The sequence below is a fragment of the Acipenser ruthenus genome, chromosome 37 (genome assembly GCF_902713425.1).
Source record: "Acipenser ruthenus chromosome 37, fAciRut3.2 maternal haplotype, whole genome shotgun sequence".
Lineage (NCBI taxonomy): Eukaryota > Metazoa > Chordata > Actinopteri > Acipenseriformes > Acipenseridae > Acipenser > Acipenser ruthenus.
Genome location: NC_081225.1, coordinates 1,734,207 through 1,755,262, shown reverse-complemented (window position 1 = coordinate 1,755,262; position 21,056 = coordinate 1,734,207). Strand labels below are relative to the sequence as shown.

The 21,056-nt window shown below is 48.4% G+C and overlaps 1 protein-coding gene across 5 annotated transcripts in view; it reads left to right on the top strand.

Moving 5' to 3' along the window:
* The window catches only part of LOC117397862 (methylcytosine dioxygenase tet3-A), a 67,280-nt gene extending 47,571 nt beyond the window's left edge, over positions 1-19,709 (top strand). For 4 of the 5 annotated variants that reach the window (XM_059008661.1, XM_059008660.1, XM_059008658.1 and 1 more), the window contains 10 exons: positions 514-3,724; positions 7,442-7,465; positions 8,354-8,444; positions 10,373-10,466; positions 11,013-11,221; positions 12,335-12,485; positions 14,435-14,524; positions 16,125-16,262; positions 17,138-17,492; positions 17,644-19,709. In XM_059008661.1, coding sequence (XP_058864644.1) covers positions 559-3,724; positions 7,442-7,465; positions 8,354-8,444; positions 10,373-10,466; positions 11,013-11,221; positions 12,335-12,485; positions 14,435-14,524; positions 16,125-16,262; positions 17,138-17,492; positions 17,644-19,466 — 6,141 coding nt within the window. In that variant the 5' untranslated portion in view covers positions 514-558 and the 3' untranslated portion in view covers positions 19,467-19,709. The remainder of the gene's footprint in view (positions 1-513; positions 3,725-7,441; positions 7,466-8,353; positions 8,445-10,372; positions 10,467-11,012; positions 11,222-12,334; positions 12,486-14,434; positions 14,525-16,124; positions 16,263-17,137; positions 17,493-17,643) is intronic. The other variant, XM_059008662.1, reaches the window with a different exon arrangement.
* Positions 19,710-21,056: the final 1,347 nt, after the last annotated feature.

The following is a 21,056-nucleotide window of genomic DNA, read 5'->3' as shown; positions in this document are numbered from 1 at the left end:
ATCTAGAATAAGGTTTTCCTGCGATGCTGCTGGCAGGCTGGCTGCCTGCCCTTTAATTAAGAACTGGGGGAGCGTTAATGAGAGAGGATACGGGACAGAAGGGAGGAGTGTGCACCCTCTATTCAGAGAGGAACTGTCTGCAGCACACCCAGGGCTATGCACTATTGTAACAGTTTACAGAATGCACCATTTCTTCAAATTAGAGCCCTAGAGTTAGGGAGAGGATTAACTTGTTTAGAGTTCTGTAAGTTACTAAAATGCAAAACAGTTGAGACCCAGCAAGAAAAAAAATACTACTGCATAAAGGAGCTCTTACATTATAGTTTCCGAGAAGTATCTTGGTAGTTGTAATCAATACAATTATTTTATTTAAGAGTTTTTGGCTTTTCTGAAATTGTGTCTGTATTTCTGTATTAATTCTACTCTACATTAAACGATTAAGATTGATGAATCGGAGTGACTGACCGCTTCTTTCTCCCCTCTCTCTCTCTCTCTCTCTCTCTCTCTCTACAGACAGGTTCAGGGGTCAGTTCAGTGGATGGCCCCAGAACTGGCCAAATGGAAGGGGGGCCAATCGAGCATGAGGAGGAAAGCAGGCTGAGACTGGGGGAGCGTCCCGGCCTGGGGAGGGGAGCCTGCGGGAGGGACGAGGAACAAGAAGAGGGAGGGGGGGAGCAGCATGGGGATGAAGGAGGAGGAGGAGGAGAGGGAGGAGGAGGAGAGGGACAGTTCCCCGAAACCGATAGAGAAAGGGAGGGAAACCGGATGGGGGGCTGCTCTGAAAAAACAACGACACATAACGACGTGGATATGGAGGACGCTAGGACCCTGGTAGCCTTTTCCGCCTCTGCTGTGTCCATGCCAACGCCTTTTGGCAGAGGGAGAGGCATGCCGGGGACTGAGTTACTGCAGACCACGGAGCTGTACAAGCAATTCAACATGGAGATGGCCGCCGAGAGCAGCAGCCTGTCCGAGGCTGGCGGGGTTAAGGGGAGCGTCGGGGGCTCGGACGGCCAGGGGGAAGAGGACTTGAGCATGCTGCAGAACGCCCTGAGTCTGGCCAGACACGGGAAAAAGCCGCCCAACTGCAACTGTGACGGCCCGGAGTGCCCCGACTATCTGGAGTGGCTGGAGAAGAAAATCAAGATGGCCATCGGGACTGAGCAGAAGTGCGGGACTGTCGATCAGCGCGATTGTACGCCTTCGAAACCCGTCAACGGTGCTTTCCCTGCCCCCCACCGAGCCCCGAGCCCCGCAACGGAAATGCAAGCAGAGGGACAGGAAAATCGTGCCGGAACGCCTTCGACGGCGGCTCATTTCTCCCCCTATTCCCAAAACGCCATTTCCATCGCCAAGGAGAGGAACGTCAGCTTGCAGACGGCCATCGCTATCGAGGCCCTCACCCAGCTGTCCTCCATCCCCCCCCAGCCCTTCGTATCAGCTGGGGAGTCGGCAACAGCCAACCCCTCGCTATATCACCCCAATCCTTTCCTGAGTCACCCCAATCACCACCTGCCCCAACTTCAGCACCACGACAGCGGTAGCGGCTCACAACCTTCCCCGCCTTCTTTGCAATCCTCTTGTGGTGGCCCCAAAGACCAGGGAGCACTTGTGGGAGCCACAGACTCCTCGTCATCCTTATCATCATCTCTAGCATCTCCCGTCAGTGTGTCGCACTTTGATCCCCCTAATCACTCACACTGGGAAAACCAACAGGCCTTGCAGATGCAACTGGAGAGCAGTAGGAACAACGGCAGTCATAACAGTTTTCCATCTTCTTCCCAGATGTTCCCGAGCCAGATCGCTCCGGCTTCCCATTTCGAAAGGCAGCAGAGGCAGGACCAGCAGGAGCAGCCTGCTCGGGAGCCCTTGCCCAATTCCGTCAGTCAACAACCAGCCAACCAGCCTTCCCAGTACCCATCCCCAGCCACGTTCTCCAGACCCGGACACAGCCCAAACCCTGCTCTGCTGGAAAGCCCCAACTTTACCAAGCCGGGCCGAGCGGCCAATCCCTGGAGGACGTTGAACCGCAATCAGAGCTCCCCATCCCCGTTAAGTGACCCCATGACGGAGCTCCACCAGTTGCTGGGAGACACCAACAACAAATACATGCCATCTGTGTTTAAAATCCCCGAAGTGTTGCAGCAGCATCCGCAGCATCTCAAAGACAAAGGGTTGTTGGCTGCCTCCAAGATTAAAAACGAGGTTGTGGATCCTGCTTTCTCCTCCAGTGAGAGGAATTGCGGTCTGGTCAATGGTCAAGCCATGAATCATTTTCCTCACCAGCACTCTGAGGCTGTGAGCCTGCGCTACAAGACCCAGACCGCACTACAGCAGCACTTGCATCACAAGAGGAACCTCTTCCAGGAACACAGCCCCAACCCTGCCGCCTTGCCATCCAACTTCCGGGACCTTCAGCAGAGCTGGTTCGCCCACGGAGGGCATCTCCCCCCAGCGCCCGTCAAGCAGGAGGTCAAAGAGAAAAAGACCAAGAAGGTCAGCTCGTCTCCGTCCCAAAAGCTCCCCTTGGGCGCGAACCAGCAGTCCCCTCTGCCCAAACCCAAACAGATCGTCATCAGGAAGACCAAGCAGAAAGCCTCCCTCCCAACCTTCCTCCCACAAGCGCAGATCAACCTGGATCTGCTCCGGCAGAAAGCCCAGGAGGAAAACCGACAAGCCGCCTTGGCGTTGGCAGCTATGGCAGGGGCAGAAAGCCGCTACCTGACCCCCGACCAGCTTTCGGGCAACAGATACCCAGGGCAGCCTGCGCAGCACCCACTGAATGCCCAGCTTGCACTGCCCAACACTCAGGAACTGATCGCTCACAGTGCTGCAACGTCGACTACTTCCCCAGCCTACCACCCTGCTCTAGGACAAGCTGACTTCCCAGGGAGCAGCCCCATTCCGCCTCCCCCTAACTTCACTCCTCCACCAGCCTCCACTTCCTCCACCCTGCCTCCAACCTCCACTGATTTTGTGGAGAACATCGGGGGTCAATTTGGTTTAGGGTCAGATGAACAATGCAAGGCTTCGGATCCCAGGGCGAGCTCCTCAGGCCAGGAACCCGATCCAGGTCAGCCCAGCAAGAGAGGTCCCCTTGCCCCAGCTCTCCAGGGCATTCACAGCCTTGAGGACAAGTTCGAGGACCTCATCCGGCAGTTCGAGGCTGAGTTCGGAGGGGACAGCGCTCAGCAAGAGCAGCAGCAGGATTCTAACTCAGGACATCCCAAACTGGAACTGACCTCCTCAACTCCTCAGCCTTCTGCAAACGGTGCTCCTGGTCAGGACGTCGACCTCCGAACCCCCAGCTTCATTTCCGATTTTGACCCTACCACCTCGTTGTCATCATCTCAGTCTCAGGGAGTATCGGAAGCCCCGTCTCTGCCCCACCCGTCTGCCTCCCCCTCACGGGACTCTGTCCTGCAGCAGCAGCAGCACCGGGTGCTGGAGAACCCTTTCACGCTGCCCTTCTCCTCTCCCTGCTCCCCAAAGAAGATCAAGATTGAGTCTTCTGGTGCTATCACAGTTTTGTCCACCACAGCTTGCTTCAGCACAGATGACGGGCTGGGACAAGGGGAGACCCCCTCCAAGGGTGAGCCCCCCTTCACCCCCTCGATCAGCGGCTTCCTGGAGTCCCCCCTACGCTACCTGGACACCCCCACAAAGAGCCTCCTGGACACCCCCATCAAGGCGCTGGCAGAATTCCCCACCTGTGACTGTGTCGGTGAGTTAGCAAGCAAGCCAGGGTTCTTCCTTATTAGTTCTGCATCCAACACAAATTCAGTCACAGATTATTAGCTTCAAAGCATAAGAACATAAGAACATAAGAAAGTTTACAAACAAGAGGAGGCCATTCAGCCCATCTTGCTCGTTTGGTTGTTAGTAGCTTATTGATCCCAGAATCTCATCAAGCAGCTTCTTGAAGGATCCCAGGGTGTCCGCTTCAACAACATCACTGGGGAGTTGGTTCCATACGTGTAAAAAAGTGCCTCCTATTTTCTGTTCTGAATGCCCCTTTATCTAATCTCCATTTGTGACCCCTGGTCCTTGTTTCTTTTTTTCAGGTCAAAAAAGTCCCCTGGGTCGACATTGTCTATACCTTTTAGGATTTTGAATGCTTGAATCAGATCACCCCGTAGTCTTCTTTGTTCAAGACTGAATAGATTCTATTCTTTTAGCCTGTCTGCATACGACATGCCTTTTAAACCCGGGATAATTCTGGTTGCTCTTCTTTGCACTCTATCTAGAGCAGCAATATCCTTTTTGTAACGAGGTGACCAGAATTGAACGCAATATTCTAGGTGAGAATTCAAAGTTAGACAGTTATAAGAAACGAAACCAAGTAAACAGATGCTTCAGCAAGTGCCTTCTTCAGACTATAAGAAACATTTGCCTACTTGATTTATCTTCTTATAGTTTTACCTTAAAGATTATTAGACAAACGCTAAGTCAAGCAGAGACTGGTGATGGCTCTAGTTGAAATGGTTGTCTGCTCGACTTTTGAAGTGTTCTTTTGAAGTTTTACATTATTACCTAAGGGACAGCTTATCCATCATTTTACAGCCTTAATCTGGAGAATGCAATTGTGAATTTCAACCACAGATTATTGAGGGTTTAACAGTTTGGTGGACTTAGGAACTGCCTGTGCTTCTGTCTTCAAGTCTCCTACAGTTTATTACTTGCACCTGGTGAACTGCTTATACACTTGTGATAAAACGTGTTACTAAAAGTGGGACATTCCAGTACTAAAAAACAAAGCCTGTTTTGATGCATTAAGTTTGTATCTGTGCAAAACTTTATATAATCCTTCAAAGCGAGCTTCTGGACTGACATTGACAAAGACTTTGAGAAACTCTGCAACAAAAACAACTTGCTGGTAAGTTGTGTAGCACACGCAATGCGTGTTTTCAAAGGAAACGATTTCTTTGATATAGGAAACCCTGAAAGATACAGCCTGTTGCCAAGCCCAAACAGTCTGGCAGGTTGTTTTTTTTTAAGCCACACTGTCTGACGCCTTACACTGTACTGCGTTGTAAACTTGAAGACACGTCCTTGAGAGTTTACAGCAAGTTCAGCACCCGTGGAGCTGTCTATCCCAGCTCAGCTCGCTCTGCTCCCTGCTCAAGCTGCCAGCCAGACTCAGTCAGCGTGCGGCTCGGCCGTCTGGTTCATTTATTTCTGAACAGAAACCTTTAACAGGATTATGGAGAGGGAAGGGGGGGGGGCGGGGGAGACACAAAAGAGCAGGAGAGGCAAATGGCTCTTTTGTCCCTTGAGATGGGGATCGAGACGATTCAATCTGAAAGCACGTTCGCTCCTTCATTTGCAATCCGCCAGCCTCCTGTTTGGGTAGACAGCTTCTGAAAAGCCCACACTGGAGCTGAGAGGGGATGTAGGAACTGGTCAGGGAGGGACCGGTCAGGGTCAACGTACCTTTTCCTAGTTTTGATTTCTCCTCATTTCCTACATGCTGCCTCCCACTATCTAATTTTCTCTCCCTCTCTGACCCTTTTCTCCTTCTTTGTCCTGCTACCTCTTCCCTCCCTTCTCTGTCCCCCTCCCCCCCTCTCTCTTCCTCTCTGTCTCCCTCTCTCTCTCACTCTCCCCCTCCCCCTCCCCTCCTCATTCCCACACCTCCTCCCTCCCCATGCGTCTCCACTATCAGACACTGATACAATTATCAGCTCTCTTTGTTGGTTATTGATCTGCTCTGTCTGGGCTGTGAGTTTCCAACTGAGCGGGGCTCTGCCTGCCTGCTCTCCTGGCCGCCTGCCAGATGGCAGAAATGAAAGCGGCAGCGAAGCCACACTTCACAAAAAGAATGAGAGAGAGAAAGAAAAAGACATGTGGCTCTCAGCGCTTCTCCCTCCGATTCCTGGCAGGGGTCTGCGTCTCAGTTCATAGTTCTGGCTCTGCTGCTGTTGCTGCTGCTTAGTTTATCTTACCGAGATCTGAGCAGATCACAATCCAAGAAGAAGAAGAAAAGAAGGAGAAGAAGAAGACGAAGACGAAGAAGAAGAAGAAGAAAAGAAGGAGAAGAAGAAGACGAAGAAGAAGAAGAATCAGCTTAGTTTATCTTACCGAGATCTGAGCAGATCACAATCTAAGAAGAAGAAGAAAAGAAGGAGAAGAAGAAGAAGAAGACGAAGACGAAGAAGAAGAAGAAGAAGAAGAAAAGAAGGAGAAGAAGAAGAAGACGAAGAAGAAGAAGAATCAGCTTAGTTTATCTTACCGAGATCTGAGCAGATCACAATCCAAGAAGAAGAAGAAAAGAAGGAGAAGAAGAAGAAGACGAAGACGAAGAAGAAGAAGAAGAAGAAGAAAAGAAGGAGAAGAAGAAGAAGAAGAAGAAAAGAAGGAGAAGAAGAAGAAGAAGACGAAGACGAAGAAGAAGAAGAAGAAGAAGAAAAGAAGGAGAAGAAGAAGAAGACGAAGAAGAAGAAGAATCAGCTTAGTTTATCTTACCGAGATCTGAGCAGATCACAATCCAAGTACTACAGACCAAGCCTTATAATACATGCGTTAACTAGTTTGTTGAAGTCATTTTGAAGTGGTTAACTTCAAAAAATACTTTCAGTTACTACAGATTGGTTGTCACCCAATGTTCATGAAGTTCCTGCATCCGAGTGCTCACTCTTTTTCTCTTCCCCCTTCTCTCTTTCTCAGTCTCTTGGCCGGGGGGTTGGCAGGGGTCCAGATTGTCACCCCCCCACCCCTCGCTCGGACATTCACACTGATCAGCAGTCACACCCCATCCCCCCCCCCCCCCCCCCTCCTTACTCACCCAAGAATGTGATCTTACATGCCGTGCAGCCACTCCCCAGATACCAGAGATTTCAATTCAACTCTCTCTTCCTCGGTTTGGTTAACCCTTTCCTGACCCTCCTTCCTCGGAACCTCAATGACAAAACTCTGGCTTTTCCATCCATTCCTGGTTCTCAGCTCCCGATGGCTGCGCACATGTTATCGTTTCTGCCCAGCGAGGGTCTAAAATGTTGTTTGATTTCTGCTTTTAACACTGGATTTTAATCAAGATTTAAGAGCAATCATCAATTGTCAGTAGAATAGTTTTTTTTTACATTTCCCTTTTCAATGACGTTTGCAGTTAACCACAGTAAATGTGCACGATAATTTTGCAGGTTCCCCCTATGCTTTTCCTATGGTTATACTATGCATTTACCATAGTTTACCATGGTGTGCCATGTTTTTTTATATGCTTTACCATGCATTACTGTACATGCACTTTACCATGCTTTTGCGATGCCTTATTACAATTTGCTATTTCTTTACTATGAGAAACTTTTCTAAGGGTAATGACATTCCCAGTTATGTAATTGTAAGGTAAGGTAAGGGAGCCCATTAAGAAATTGACTGGTCTAGGACATGCTTTGCCTGTATTAACCCCTGCTATCGCTTTCTCTCTCGCCTCTCCCTCTCTTAGAATCCTTCACTACCCCCCTCAAAGGTACGTTGCCCCTGGACTGCTCCTCCAAACAGCGCTCAGCTGTCTCGAGAATGAAAGGAGCGTCTCCACAGTGCTGAAAGGGTTAACCTGAACTCAGCAACCCCCCCCCCCAAACCTGAGCCTCAGACAGACCCTGTCTTGGTTTACGCCCACCCATGACTCGTGTGTGAGGCTCGCAATCCCAGAATCACATAACACACACAGGCTTGTTTAGGACTTTTATCAACTCTAGAGGGACATGGATCAGCAGCACAATAATGTTGATTTGGGCAAATCCATAGATACCCATATTAGCATTATCTATCTATCTATCGATCTATCTGTCTGTCTGTCTGTCTGTCTATCTATCTGTCTGTCTGTCTGTCTGTCTGTCTATCTATCTATCTATCTGTCTGTCTGTCTGTCTGTCTATCTATCTATCTATCTATCTGTCTGTCTGTCTGTCTCTGTCTGTCTGTCTATCTATCTATCTGTCCATCTATCTATCTATCTATCTATCTATCTATCTATCTGTCTGTCTGTCTGTCTGTCTGTCTGTCTGTCTGTCTGTCTGTCTGTCTGTCTGTCTATCTATCTATCTGTCTGTCTGTCTGTCTGTCTCTGTCTGTCTATCTGTCTATCTACATGTCTGTCTATCTATCTATCTATCTATCTATCTATCTATCTATCTATCTATCTATCTATCTATCTATCTATATATATATCTGTGACCCTATACACAGTGCAAGCATATTTGACTTGGGTTCTCTCCACACATCATGTTGCTTATGTAGCAACAGCGGCATTTCAGTCCAACATTTTGGCCTGGGTGGACTGGCAGCTCCCGCTGGCACACACAGGGTTAAGCCCGCAATGACGTGTTTGGCTTTGTTTGTTTCTTGGTCACAGAACAAATCGTGGAGAAGGACGAGGGGCCATACTACACCCACCTGGGCTCCGGGCCGACCGTCGCCTCCATTCGAGAGCTCATGGAAGACAGGTGAGTGAAGTCCTGCAGCCCTGCACCACCGGCGCATCACACATGCCTTGATACAGCTGTGCTCCACGTCTAATTCACTGATTCTACTAATAATAGAACATAAGAAATTCAAGAACGAGAAAAGGCCATTCGGCCCACCGATGCTCGCTGGTTTTGATGCCAGTTTGGTCCGCTAGCACTCAGGAGAGGAAAACAAAAAACCGTGGCTAGACGGACCGCCCTTCCTCCAGGTGGCCATCTAAAGGTTATTATGGTCACAGAGAGGGTTATACAATATTGTTCATGACAGCATCCAGTCTATTCTTGAAGAATCCGAAAGTCTCTGCTTCAACAAGGCAGTCCGGCAGCCTGTTCCAATGGTTCACCACCCTTTCTGTGAAAAAGCTCCTTCTCCCCTCAGTTCTGAATATGCCCTTCTTCAGCTTCCACATCAAATCAAATTTTACCGAATGAAAGGAATGACCTGCAGCTCTGGCAAAAAGTTTTGCATCACCCTACAGAATGAACTAATTCTGCTTTATAAAGTCAGAAAGTTACATATTGAATTACACACCGCTTTATAGTTTGTAAAGCCATAAATATTTGACTAAAATATTTGTTGAATCACACCCATAAAACCTAGTTTTCTCCAGAAATGTTGCCGACCTGTTGCAATATACAAAGTATGTGTTATTAGTGGAATTTGTGGTAAAAAAGTTTTTTTTTCATACGCGAAAAAAGGCTCTCAAATATTTATGGGTCAAATTGTTTGGCGAATTACAACGGAAATTAAGACAGATAGGGGGCGCCACTTGGTTTTGGAAGCAGGATCAATGTATCGCCTCTGGGCACGCAGTCCCCAGCACGCTGCCTGCTCTGAAGAGGCTGTGTGTGTGTTTGCCGATACGAGGTGGGGGCTGCACAATGGGCTGCTTGGATTCAGTCACCCATGAAGATCGTCAGGGCCTGGGAATAAGGAGAGTGTGCAGGTTCAGGCAGAAGGCTCAGTGTGTTAATACCGAGACAAGAGAACTGGATAGACACTGATATACTGATACACAGCCTATAAACAGCAACGATGTACAGTAATACACTATGCACTGATACATAATGATATACACAATGATGCACACTGATACATAACTGTATGCTCATGTGCATGGATACGCATTGATGCATTGAATTGCAGGGATGGAAATACGACTCCTATTGCAGAGCGGTTTCCCCCATTCCAGGTTTTACTACCAGCTTGATGAGTGTATAGGTAACAAGCTCAGGTGTGTCTGATTAAACTCATAGTGAAACCAGGAATGGATCAAACAGCTATGCAATGGGAGTCTTATTTCCAGCCCTGCAGTGATATATTGATACAGATTGCTATGCACTGCTGCACATGGATGCAAATCGCTATACAGTGATACATTGATATTATACTGTAATAACCAAAAAAAGAATGAAAGCTAAAGCGATCGTTTGCCGTGGTAGACTTAAAGCACAGCGAAGTGTAAGACAAGCACAGGACCAGCTGTAAGGAATTGGCATCTCAGACAATTGTTTTTTTCACATCCAGCCCTTGCTTTCCCATTCAATTCTATGGGCTGAGATGTCAGTTCATTACAAACCATGCTAAAGCTAAAGCAGTGTGGAGTAGTGGTTAGGGCTCTGGACTCTTGACCGGAGAGTTGTGGGTTCAATCCCAGGTGGGGGACACTGCTGCTGTACCCTTGAGCAATGTACTTTACCTAGATTGCTCCAGTAAATACCCAACTGTATAAATGAGTAATTGTATGTAAAAATAATGTGATATCTTGTAACAATTGTAAGTCGCCCTGGATAAGGGCGTCTGCTAAGAAATAAATAATAATAAAACACAAAAAAACAGGTCGAAGCAAAACCAAAAAAGATGTCAAGGCGCTATATAAGCTGTTGCTTTTGTTGTTGCTGTGCAGGTATGGAGAGAAGGGGGAGGCTGTCCGCATTGAGAAGGTGCTCTACACTGGCAAGGAGGGCAAGAGCTCACAGGGATGCCCCATCGCTAAGTGGGTGAGTGAGGCCGGCACAGTGGCGGAACAGTGGTTGCAAAAGTGGAGATGGGCAGTTTCTGTAGCTGGGGCATATAGTGATTCAAATTCAAATAAACGTTTGTTTCATTCAGACTGGCATCATGAACTCCCCTCTTTGGTGGACAGGAGGCAGGATTTCACAGTTCGAATAGAATTTTTATATTGAGATCACAGACATCGGAAATGGTATCACGGTTGAGAAATTTCACAATGAATTAAGAAAAGAATTTTAGAAACAATTCTTTATTACCGCTTTCTCATCTCTGCTTGAGATCTCCCACATTCACACGCTCTCTCTCTCTCTTTCTACCCTCTCTCCCCCTCTCTCGCTCCCTCTCCCTCCCTCTCTCCCTCTCTCTACCCTCTCTCCCCCTCTCTCGCTCCCTCTCCCTCCCTCTCTCTCTCTCCATCCTCTCTCCCTCTCCCTCTCCCCCTCTCCCTCCCTCTCTCTCTCTCTCTCTCTCTCTCTCCCTCCCTCCCTCTCTCTCTCTCTCTCTCTGTCTCTCTCTCTCTCTCTCTCCGGCAGGTGATCCGCAGGGCGAGCGAGACGGAGAAGCTGCTGTGTCTGGTGCGTCACCGGACAGGGCATCGCTGTGCCAACGCCTTCATCGTCATCCTCATCCTGGCCTGGGAGGGGGTCCCGCGGGGGCTGGGGGACGCGCTGTACCGAGAGCTCTCCGAGACCCTCACCAAGATGGGCAACCCCACGAGCCGCCGCTGCGGACTGAACGACGAGTGAGTGCCGCGGGCCGGGGGTGTGATTTGGTCGTGTTTATTTGCCCACGTGTTGTTTCAGCTCTTTTGGGGATCGTTTCGATGTTTGCGTCCTGATGATGATGACTTAACCTCCTTGTGCTCTGTCTTTTGGGTGATACGTAGTTGTAAGTGACTCTGCAGCTGATGCATAGTTCACACACCCTAGTCTCTAAGTCATCTTGGATAAAGGCGTCTGCTAAAATAAACAATTTCTCCTCCGAATTGGAATAGCTTTGAGAATTTAGCCAACTGTGTTCTTGTCTTAGTTTTTTTTTCTTACGGAGGGGTGGTGGGGTGGGGGGGTTTACAGGACAGAAGAACACAGAGCTTTTAAAACTTTGTGTCAAAATATCCGCGGAAATGTAACCGTTGAAACAAGGTTAATGTACCTACCTCTCGAAGTGTTTCTGATGATCTGAACAGCAGGAGAAGCGTTTGTGTTGCACAGGATAAGTCGTCCTCAGTACCAGAGTACAGGCAAGCCCAAGGCTTTTCCATTATCAAAATTCAATACATCATCTCCGGCCGTTCCACGAAACATGTCATTTAAAAAACTAATGGGGACTCTTCTCTCATGTGCCGAAGTTTGATCATGGGAAGGTTTGGGGCTTGCCAGTGATCTGATATTGACGACTTATCCAAGGTAACAAACTTTCCATTTAAACGGAATGTTGAAAATATTGCTGTATTGCAGTGTCGCAGTGTCGCAGTGTCACAGTGTTACAGTATCTCAGTAGTGCTGTTCTCACTGTCACAATGTCACAGCATTGCTGTATTCACTGTCACAATGTCACAGTATTGCTGTATTCACTGTCACAATGTCACAGTATTGCATATTCACTGTCACAATGTCACAGTATTGCTGTATTCACTGTCACAATGTCACAGTATTGCTGTATTCACTGTCACAATATCACAGTATTGCTGTATTCACTGTCACAATGTCACAATATCACAGTATTGCTGTATTCACTGTCACAATGTCACAGTCACAGTATTGCTGTATTCACTGTCACAATGTCACAGCATTGCTGTATTCAGTGTCACAATGTCACAGTATCGCAGTGCTTTGACGGTTTTCTCTCCCCGCAGTCGCACCTGTGCCTGCCAAGGGAAGGATCCTGACTCCTGCGGAGCCTCCTTCTCGTTCGGCTGCTCCTGGAGCATGTACTTCAACGGCTGCAAGTACGCCCGCAGCAAGACTCCGCGCAAGTTCAGACTGCACGGGGACAATCCCAAAGAGGTGCGTCCGCTGCATATACCTGCCTGTCCCCCAGGGCTCCACAGATTAGACCTGATCTTGCACTACCCTAATGCTACCTCAGGTGCAGCGTGTACTAAGAGCTTCATCAGCCACAGTGTAAAGGGAACAGTCTCAGGTGTGTTTTATTAATCTCATAGTGGAACCAGGAATGGATCAAACAGCAAGTGTTATTTCCATCCCTGCACTGATATAGTGATACACATTGATATACAGCTATGGCCCAAAGTTCTGCATCACCTAGACTTTTAGGATTGAGACATCATTTATAAAAAGCGGAGAGGACAACCTGGTGGCAGAGCCACAAAAGGTAATGGCACAGAACGGAGGCGTGGCACAGCACTTGTAAGAGTTTCCCACACTAAAAGCACAGCGAAGTGTGTTGAACTACTCATACATACCACTGTACTAGTAGTAGTACAGTAGTATTTCATGTTAGATTTCGATTTGTCACATTGTGGCAGGGTGGCTGAGTGGTGACGTCAGCCCAGAAGAGGAACCAAAACACAAAGGCAGTACTGCAGTGAAAAGAGATGCAGCGTGCGCCGTTTATTTTCAAACAACAAAAATAAAATAAAAGGTTTAACAAGAAACACTTCTCACAGAGCAAAATAAATATTTAAACAAAACAAATCTCGAACACAAATAATACCTCGAACAGGCTGGACAATCACCTTCACTGATCCTAGTATAGTTTTAAATAAATTTCTCTCTCGCTCCTCGCTCGCTCTCGTTCCTCCTCTGAACACCCACCCTGAGTGTAGAGAGCTGCAGGTTTATATGCAGGTGACCATCTCCCGATTAGCAACAAATTAATCACTTAATTAATTCAGGAGATGGCCACCTTCTGCACAAGTTCTTTTTTAATTACTGTGGATGTGGCTTCCCATCCACGCTCTTAAACAAAACAATAACAACCTTGGGCTACGCTGTCAATACATTTTAAATAAATACCAATAAACAATAACACGGCTTTCGCCATCATATTTACACCTACAGTAATAAATACAAAAAATCAATCCTCGCCGTTACACACATTTTTCAATTTTTGTCAGTTTTTCGTTAAGTATATGGGAAACTGCAAAGCGGTGTGCAATTCAATATGTTAACGTAACATTATTCAACAGATTCAACTTTATGAAGCAAAATTAGTTCATTCTATATAGAGGGGGATACAAAACTGATACACACTGCACCATTGTAAAGCATAGATCAGTGTAAGGAGATCTCACGACCAGCTGTTATGAATTGGCATCTCAGCCCATTGAATTTAAGGGAAAGACGTTTGGTTAGCAGATTAGTGTTCGCCAGGGTCTGTGAAACCAGCTGTAGGTCTTTCAGAGGCAGTAGTAAAAGCCACATGTTTAAACACATTGAATACATCTGCTTACTGCAATAAAACATCGCGGTCTATATCTGTGCAATATTGTGATGATTCTCATGAAGCTTACAGTGGGGGAAACGATGTTCGCTTTTCCTCTCAGGTTTTAAATGCTTGTTCCACAGAGCCAGCTAATCTTGGACCGCTCTAATGTTACCTTAGGTAAGGCAGACTAAGATTAGTTAATCAAGGCATGTGAAACCAGCCCCCCCCCCCGCCCCTCCATGTTCAGACTAGATATTCAATTGAAGACTTCTAGTCGAAACGTTTGTTAAAAGAGTTTTAGTCCCCTTTGATATAGCTCTGTATTTTCTTAAGATCAAAACGGAAGCTAATTTGACATGGTAAATAACCATCGTTTTAAGATACACAGTAGCACTAAAAAAGAAAGTCTTCCTTCTTGTAACGCAAAAGGCGTTGGTGTAAACTTCATGCCGTTTTAGGTTAGCAGCAGCACTACGGCTGTATTCAGAAGTGAACTGGGCTGCAGTCTGGTGTATCCCTCTCTGGTGTCACCAGCAAGATAACCCTATTGTTGCCTTATTTTTAGGAGGAGAATCTGAGAGACAGTTTCCAGGAACTGGCGACGGAACTGGCCCCCCTGTACAAGCAGCTGGCCCCCCAGGCCTACACCAACCAGGTGAGGGGTTGAGGCTGGAATGGGAGAACAAGGGTTAGGGTTAAAAAACAAAAAAACGCAGATTTAGAAAATTGCCGTCTCTGTTGCTTCAGCGCGTTTGGGTGAAATCTTGGTGTTTTTATTAGGGAAGGGGGAGGTTAAAGACTTATTATTATTATTATTATTATTATTATTATTATTATTATTATTATTATTATTATTATTATTAATTAGTCATTTAGTAGATGCTTTTATCCAAAGCGACTTACAGAGACTAGGGGGTGAACTATGCATCATCAACAACTGCTGCTGCTGCTGCTGCTGCTGCTGCAGAGTCACTTCCAATAGGACCTTGTTTGTTTTACGTCTCACCCGAAGGACGGAGCACAAGGAGGTGCAGTGACTTGCTCAGGGTCACACACAGGGAGTCAGTGGCTGAGCTGAGATTTGAACCAGGATCCTCCTGGAATCAAGCCCTTTTCTTTAACCACTGGGCCACAGAGCCGACGTCAACACTAGAACTGGGGGAGTTTTACCATTCTAGTTAATTATCGACGAGTTAATTAGTTCACAGTCTGAAAATTGCTCAGTCGTTCATTTGGGGTTTCACAGGGAGGGTCAGACGATGTCTGGTTACTAAATAACTCAATGAAAACGTCCCAGCAAGGAAACACAAACAAGAGGCCCTTTGAAATGAAATGCGTGGGGCTTTGGGTTACACCAAATCTCCATTGCAAAAAGCAGGGCTTGTCAATTAGTCCGTCATACTATAATCCCAAAGGAACAGCATTAATAATACAGCCTAACTTTTTAATGCCTCCTGAAAGGGACGGTGCAGAAATGTGGACGGTAAGCAGAGTTGATTTTGCCAGGATGTCACCAAAAACCTGGCAAAATCAAGCTTAAAAAAAAGAAGTGTAGAATACATGGGACTCTATACCACGGGCGTGTGATAACACCCAGATTACCAGGAGCCTGTCCCTGCTGACTCCCTTCATATTCTGGCACATTCAGGACGTTTGGATGTGGTGATAGTAAGTGGATGAGTAACAGTAACAGGAGTGATGTCAGGCGGGTTTGGCCGGAAATGTAATAATCTCTTTCTTTCTTTCTTTCTTTCTTCCTTTCTTTCTTTCTTTTCTTCGTTCCCTCCTCTCTCTCCCTCTCTATCACTCTCTCTTCCTCTCCCTCTCTCTCTACCCTCTCTCCCTCTCTCCCCCACTCTCGCTCCCTCCCCCTCTCCCTCTCTCCCTCTGTCTCTCCCCTTCTCTCCCCTTCTCCCTCTCTCTCTCTCTCCCTCTTCATCCCCTCTCCCCCTCCCTCTCCATCCCCTCTCCCCCTCTCCCTGTCCCTCTCCCCCTCTTTCTCTCTCCCCCTCCTGCTCTCTTGCTTCCTCTCTCCCCCGCTCCCTCTCCCTCTCTCCCCCTCTCCCCCCTCTCTCTCTCTCTCTACTTCTGTCTCTCTCTCCCCCTCTCCATCTCCCTCTCTCCCCCCTCTCTCCCCTCTCTCTCCCTCTCCCTGTCCTTCTCCCCCTCTCTCTCCCCCTCTCCCCCTCTCCCTCTCTCACCCTCTCTCGCCCCCTCTCTCTCTCTCCCCCTCTCCCCCTCTCCCTCTCCCTCAGGTCTCGACGGAGCAGTCTGCCCCGGATTGTCGGCTGGGTTTGAAGGAGGGACGCCCGTTTTCCGGAGTGACGGCCTGCATGGATTTCTGTGCTCACGCTCACAAGGACCAGCACAACCTCTACAACGGCTGCACGGTGGTACGTCAGGAGCACACGGGTTACCTTACTGCAGCAATCCTGCACTTACTATCGACAGCTATGACCAAAGGTTTTGCATCACCTAGAATTTTAGGTTTGAGACCCTGTAAAAACATAATTGAGATCTATTAGTAAACATCATGTAATCAAAGAAACTACACAATTATATCAGAAGCTATAATAGTAGTACAGTATTTCATATTAGATTTCAAAATGTCACATTTTTCAATTTTTGCCAGTTTGTCATGAAGCATATGGAAAACTACAAAGCGGTATGTAATTCAATATGTTAACGTAACGTTATTCAGCAAGTTTCATTTGATTTTATGAAGCAAAATTTGTTAATTCTATAGGGTGATGCAAAACCTTTGGCCAGAGCTGTATATATTGAAAGTCAAAGCCTTCTCAGAGCGGTTTACCAAAATAACACCTGATGCACACAGCACAACCTGTTATAACAAAACATTCCCCTAAAAACACTGACAGCACCTACCACCCTAACCCTTACCCCAACCCTAACCCCTAACCCTAACCTTAACCCCAACCCCAACCCCAACCCCAACCCCAACCCAAATCCAAATCCTAACCCTACCCATCAAAAATCATTTCTGTATTTGGCAAACACTTCGACTACCGAAGAAGGCACGAGATGGAAAGTTTGTCTAACTGTCTTGCGACTGGATTCACATACCCCCATCAGGACTAATCTTGCACTAACAAATTTTACATTAGGTCCTATATCAGCGAGAATCGGTATTTGTGAAACCAGCTATGTGTTTCTTCCAGTTTTACCTGCAAATGGTTTGTAAGTTATAGGATGGGGTTTCACGGACCCACATCAGGACTAATCCCGAATGTTTCCCCCTCCCCGGCAGGTGTGCACTCTCACGAAGGAAGACAACCGCTTCGTGGGTAAGATTGCGGAGGACGAGCAGCTCCACGTGCTGCCGCTCTACAAGGTCTCCCTCACGGATGAGTTCGGCAGTGAGGAGGGGCAGCAGCGCAAGATGACATCCGGAGCCATCCAGGTCCTCTCCAACTTCCGGCGCGAGGTGCGCAAGCTCCCGGAGCCCGCCAAGTCGTGCCGGCAACGCAGGCTGGACGCCAAGAAATCCGCTTCGGAGAAGAAGAAGAACCAGAAGGAGAAGCAGACGCTGGAGATCCCCGAGAAGATCATCAAGAGCGAGATCAACGAGACGGGCAGGACGCAGAACCAGCAGCCCAACAAAGGTGACCAAGAAAAAAAAACATTTTGCACCCGATACATTTTTTTCTCCGGAGCAGGGATGATAGAAAAAAAAGCGATACTAATGAGCACTGCACGACTATTTAGTCCGACCAAATTATTTTTCCTGATGTTTTTTTTTTCTTTTTTGATCAGGCATCCCCAAACAGGAGGTGAAGCCCACCATCAAGATGGAGCACAAAGATCGGTTTGAGGGCTTCAACAGGAACTGCAACCCTGCCCTGGACGGCTACTCCGTCCTGGGAGGCTGCCGACCAGCGGACGCCTACGCCATGAACAGCGGCTACCCCTCCTACCCTTCGTACTATGCAAGGTCCAGCCTGCCTCCCCCAGCCCTGCCACCTTCAGGCCCCGCAGTGATCAACGGCTTTCACCCCAAGTTCCCGCAGCCCTACGGATATTACAACTACCAGGCGAACCACATCTTCCCGTCGCAGTTTCTGGGCTACGAGGCCAGGATTGGTGCTTGCTGGCCCGCTGCAGGTGCCAGCGGCTATGAAAATAAGCCGGACGTCCGCACCCTGCAGGCCAGCCTGAACCACGCCTATCCCGAGTTCTCCGAGCCGGCTTATCCTCCCTCTGTGCGGGGCTCTCCCGAATTCTCTACTCCTCACCGGACTAGTCAGATCCAAGGGGATGCCCGGAGTTTCCCAGGCCCACTGACGAGGGTCATCAAGCAGGAGCCAGTGGATCACACGCCTTATCCCGACTGCGGCGGCATTCCCAGCCTTCCCAGCACGGACGTGGGTGGAATTCCAGGGTCCAGTCCGGCCGCGCAACACGAACAGTGGCCGGGATACAAAGTGAACGGGAATCTGGCCCCGGAGAGGTCGTGGAATAATGGCAGTGCTAAGTTCCAGGAGAACGCAAGGTCGTGGGATTCCTCTTCTCTTATCCGAGCCAGCCCCGGGCTAACAGAGACGCGGGTGGGTGTGGAGAAACAGCAGCAGCAACACTGGAACAAAATGAACCACCACAGCCTTGCCTCCCCTTCCCAGTCCCCCTCTCCATCTCCCTCCCCCCACCACACGAACCCTGCAGGGGGGAATCCCTATGGCTTCAAACCCAACGAGAACTCCAGCACCCCCTCCCCCAGCCTGCAAGGGAAACCTTGGAGCCAAGTGGGGTACAATCACGGCAACAGCGACCCAGGGAACGGCGTCGGTAGCCAAAAGAGGCCGGCCTCCGGGGGCTACCCTGACAAGATGTGGGAGAACCAGGGTCCGACTCCGGTCGGTCTCCACGAGAAGGCCTGGAAGTCTTATGGGGGCTCGGCCGCCGCTGGGGCTGCTCCCAATTTGGGGCACAGTTTAGCCACCACCCCAATCCCCACTCCGGAGGGCAAGCTGTACCCCAACCCCTTCCGGGCAAGCGGGGAAGAAGCCTCAGCCAGCAAGATGTTCTGGGACCCGTACGAGAAAGAGGAGAGCGTGAAGGAGGAGGAGGAGAGGAGGAGGGAGCCTGAAGAGGAGTGGTCCGACAGCGAGCACAACTTCCTGGACCCCAACATCGGGGGTGTGGCAGTGGCCCCGGCACACGGCTCCGTCCTGATCGAGTGCGCCCGGCGGGAGCTCCACGCCACCACCCCTCTCAAGAAGCCAGACCGCAGCCACCCAGCCCGCATCTCCCTGGTCTTCTACCAGCACAAGAACCTCAATCAGCCCTGCCACGGGACGGCCCTGTGGGAGGCCAAGATGAAGGTGCTGGCAGAGCGTGCCAGGCAGAGGCAGGAGGAGGCCGCCCGGCTCGGGATCCCCCAGGAGGACATCAAGGCCTACGTGAAAAAGAGGAAGTGGGGGGCCAGCAACGCCGCTAGCCCGGCCCCCGAAGCACTGCAGAGAGACAAGAAGGATTTCCCGCCTACGCGACACGGGATAAGCCTCAACACCAACTCTCAGATCACGGTCTCCTCATACGCTTACACGCAGGTCACGGGTCCCTACAGCCGCTGGATCTGAGAGATTCTGCCGTGGACCTTACCATCGTTCTGTCTTTTCTTTTTTTTTTGTGTTTTTTTTTTTACCTCAAATTCAACAGCAGCTCCTTCTTGCGGGTCGTTCTGGCTGTTCTTGGTGCTTTCCTCTTCTCAGACAGAGGAGGATTTATACTTGTGTCGTTATTTGTTCTTTTGTGTTTGGGAGCGTGAGATTTTTCGATCCTCCTCTCTCTCATCCTCAGACAACCGAGGCTGGTTTTCAAGGGGCGGTGAGGGCGGTGAGGGGGGTGGGGGGGGGGGGGGCTGGATACAGTGGAGTTTACAGGACTTTTTTATTTATTTTTTAAAAGGGTGCAGATTATATTAAAAAAAAGACAACAGAAAAAAAACTGCAACATCAACAACGACAACAACCAAAAAACGGACAACGTTTTCTGGAGTCAGTCTATTTATCTCTCTCGCTCTCTCTCTCTCGCTCTCTCTCTCTCTGTGTTTTTAAAAACTTGCACATGACCGGAAGAAGTAAACGTAGTAGTAATACACTTCTCCCACGAGAAGTTTTTAAAGGCTATTTTAATTTTTACTATTTATTGTAATTTTTGTTCCTTTTATTTTATTTAAAAAAACAACAACAACAACAACATTTGAATTTAGGAAAGAGAGAAAGAAAGTGGATTTGGAAACCCTGCTTCTTTCTCCAAACTCAGAAGAGGAACAGGCTACATCATTTTCACAAAACATGCAGGAAATTCTGAATCACCTGGGCGCCTTTTTCTACAAATACAAGCTCCACAATTCCAGCGCATCTTAATGTGAGTGCCACTGTCTTCAGGAGGTAGATTAGCTGAGCAAAACTGGACATCTACACTGGAACCTCTTTACATAGTCATCACTCAGTGTGTATAACGCATGCACGCTTCTGTGTGGGATAGTAACTCTGTTATCACATAAGTGTGGTCTCACAACACACAAGTGGCAAAGCACAGAGTTTGTCATGCAAAGTCCTTTCACATGTGGTACAAGTTACTGTGACATAGCACACCATGTTATAACTAATGCATCATGCTGATATCAGTCTCTCTGGGTGATTCATAACCAACAGCACCATAATGCATTATTATAGGTATGATTTATAGTTATCATTATAGTTTCAACGTTTACAAGTAGACAGCAGACAGAAACACGTACAGTGTTGATTGATGGAGGGGATTCAGAAAGCCCTGGGAACACGAAGCTACTTTTTCAGGACCAGTGGCTTGAAACCTGCTTCCAGGAGAACTAGTTTGAGGCAGCTTTGCTGTGCCAGTCAAGCTTGGCTGAAATGGCGCCACAAGTCTCCTCTGGTGTGCTATGCATTGTCCTGAAACCAAGTTCCAAGCCACAAAGTGTCTTCGTGTTCCCAGAGCTTTAAGCCGAGGAAACACGAAGCGACATTGTGGCTTGGAACTTGGTTTCAGGAAACTAGGTTTCAGTCCACTGCACAGCATACCAGGGGAGACTTGGGTTTTGATACAATAACCTCAAACTAGACCTCCCGGTCTCCTGGAACCAGGTTTCAAGCCGCTGTTCCTGAAGTACTCGGTCCATGAAAAGACCATAACCACCCACAGCA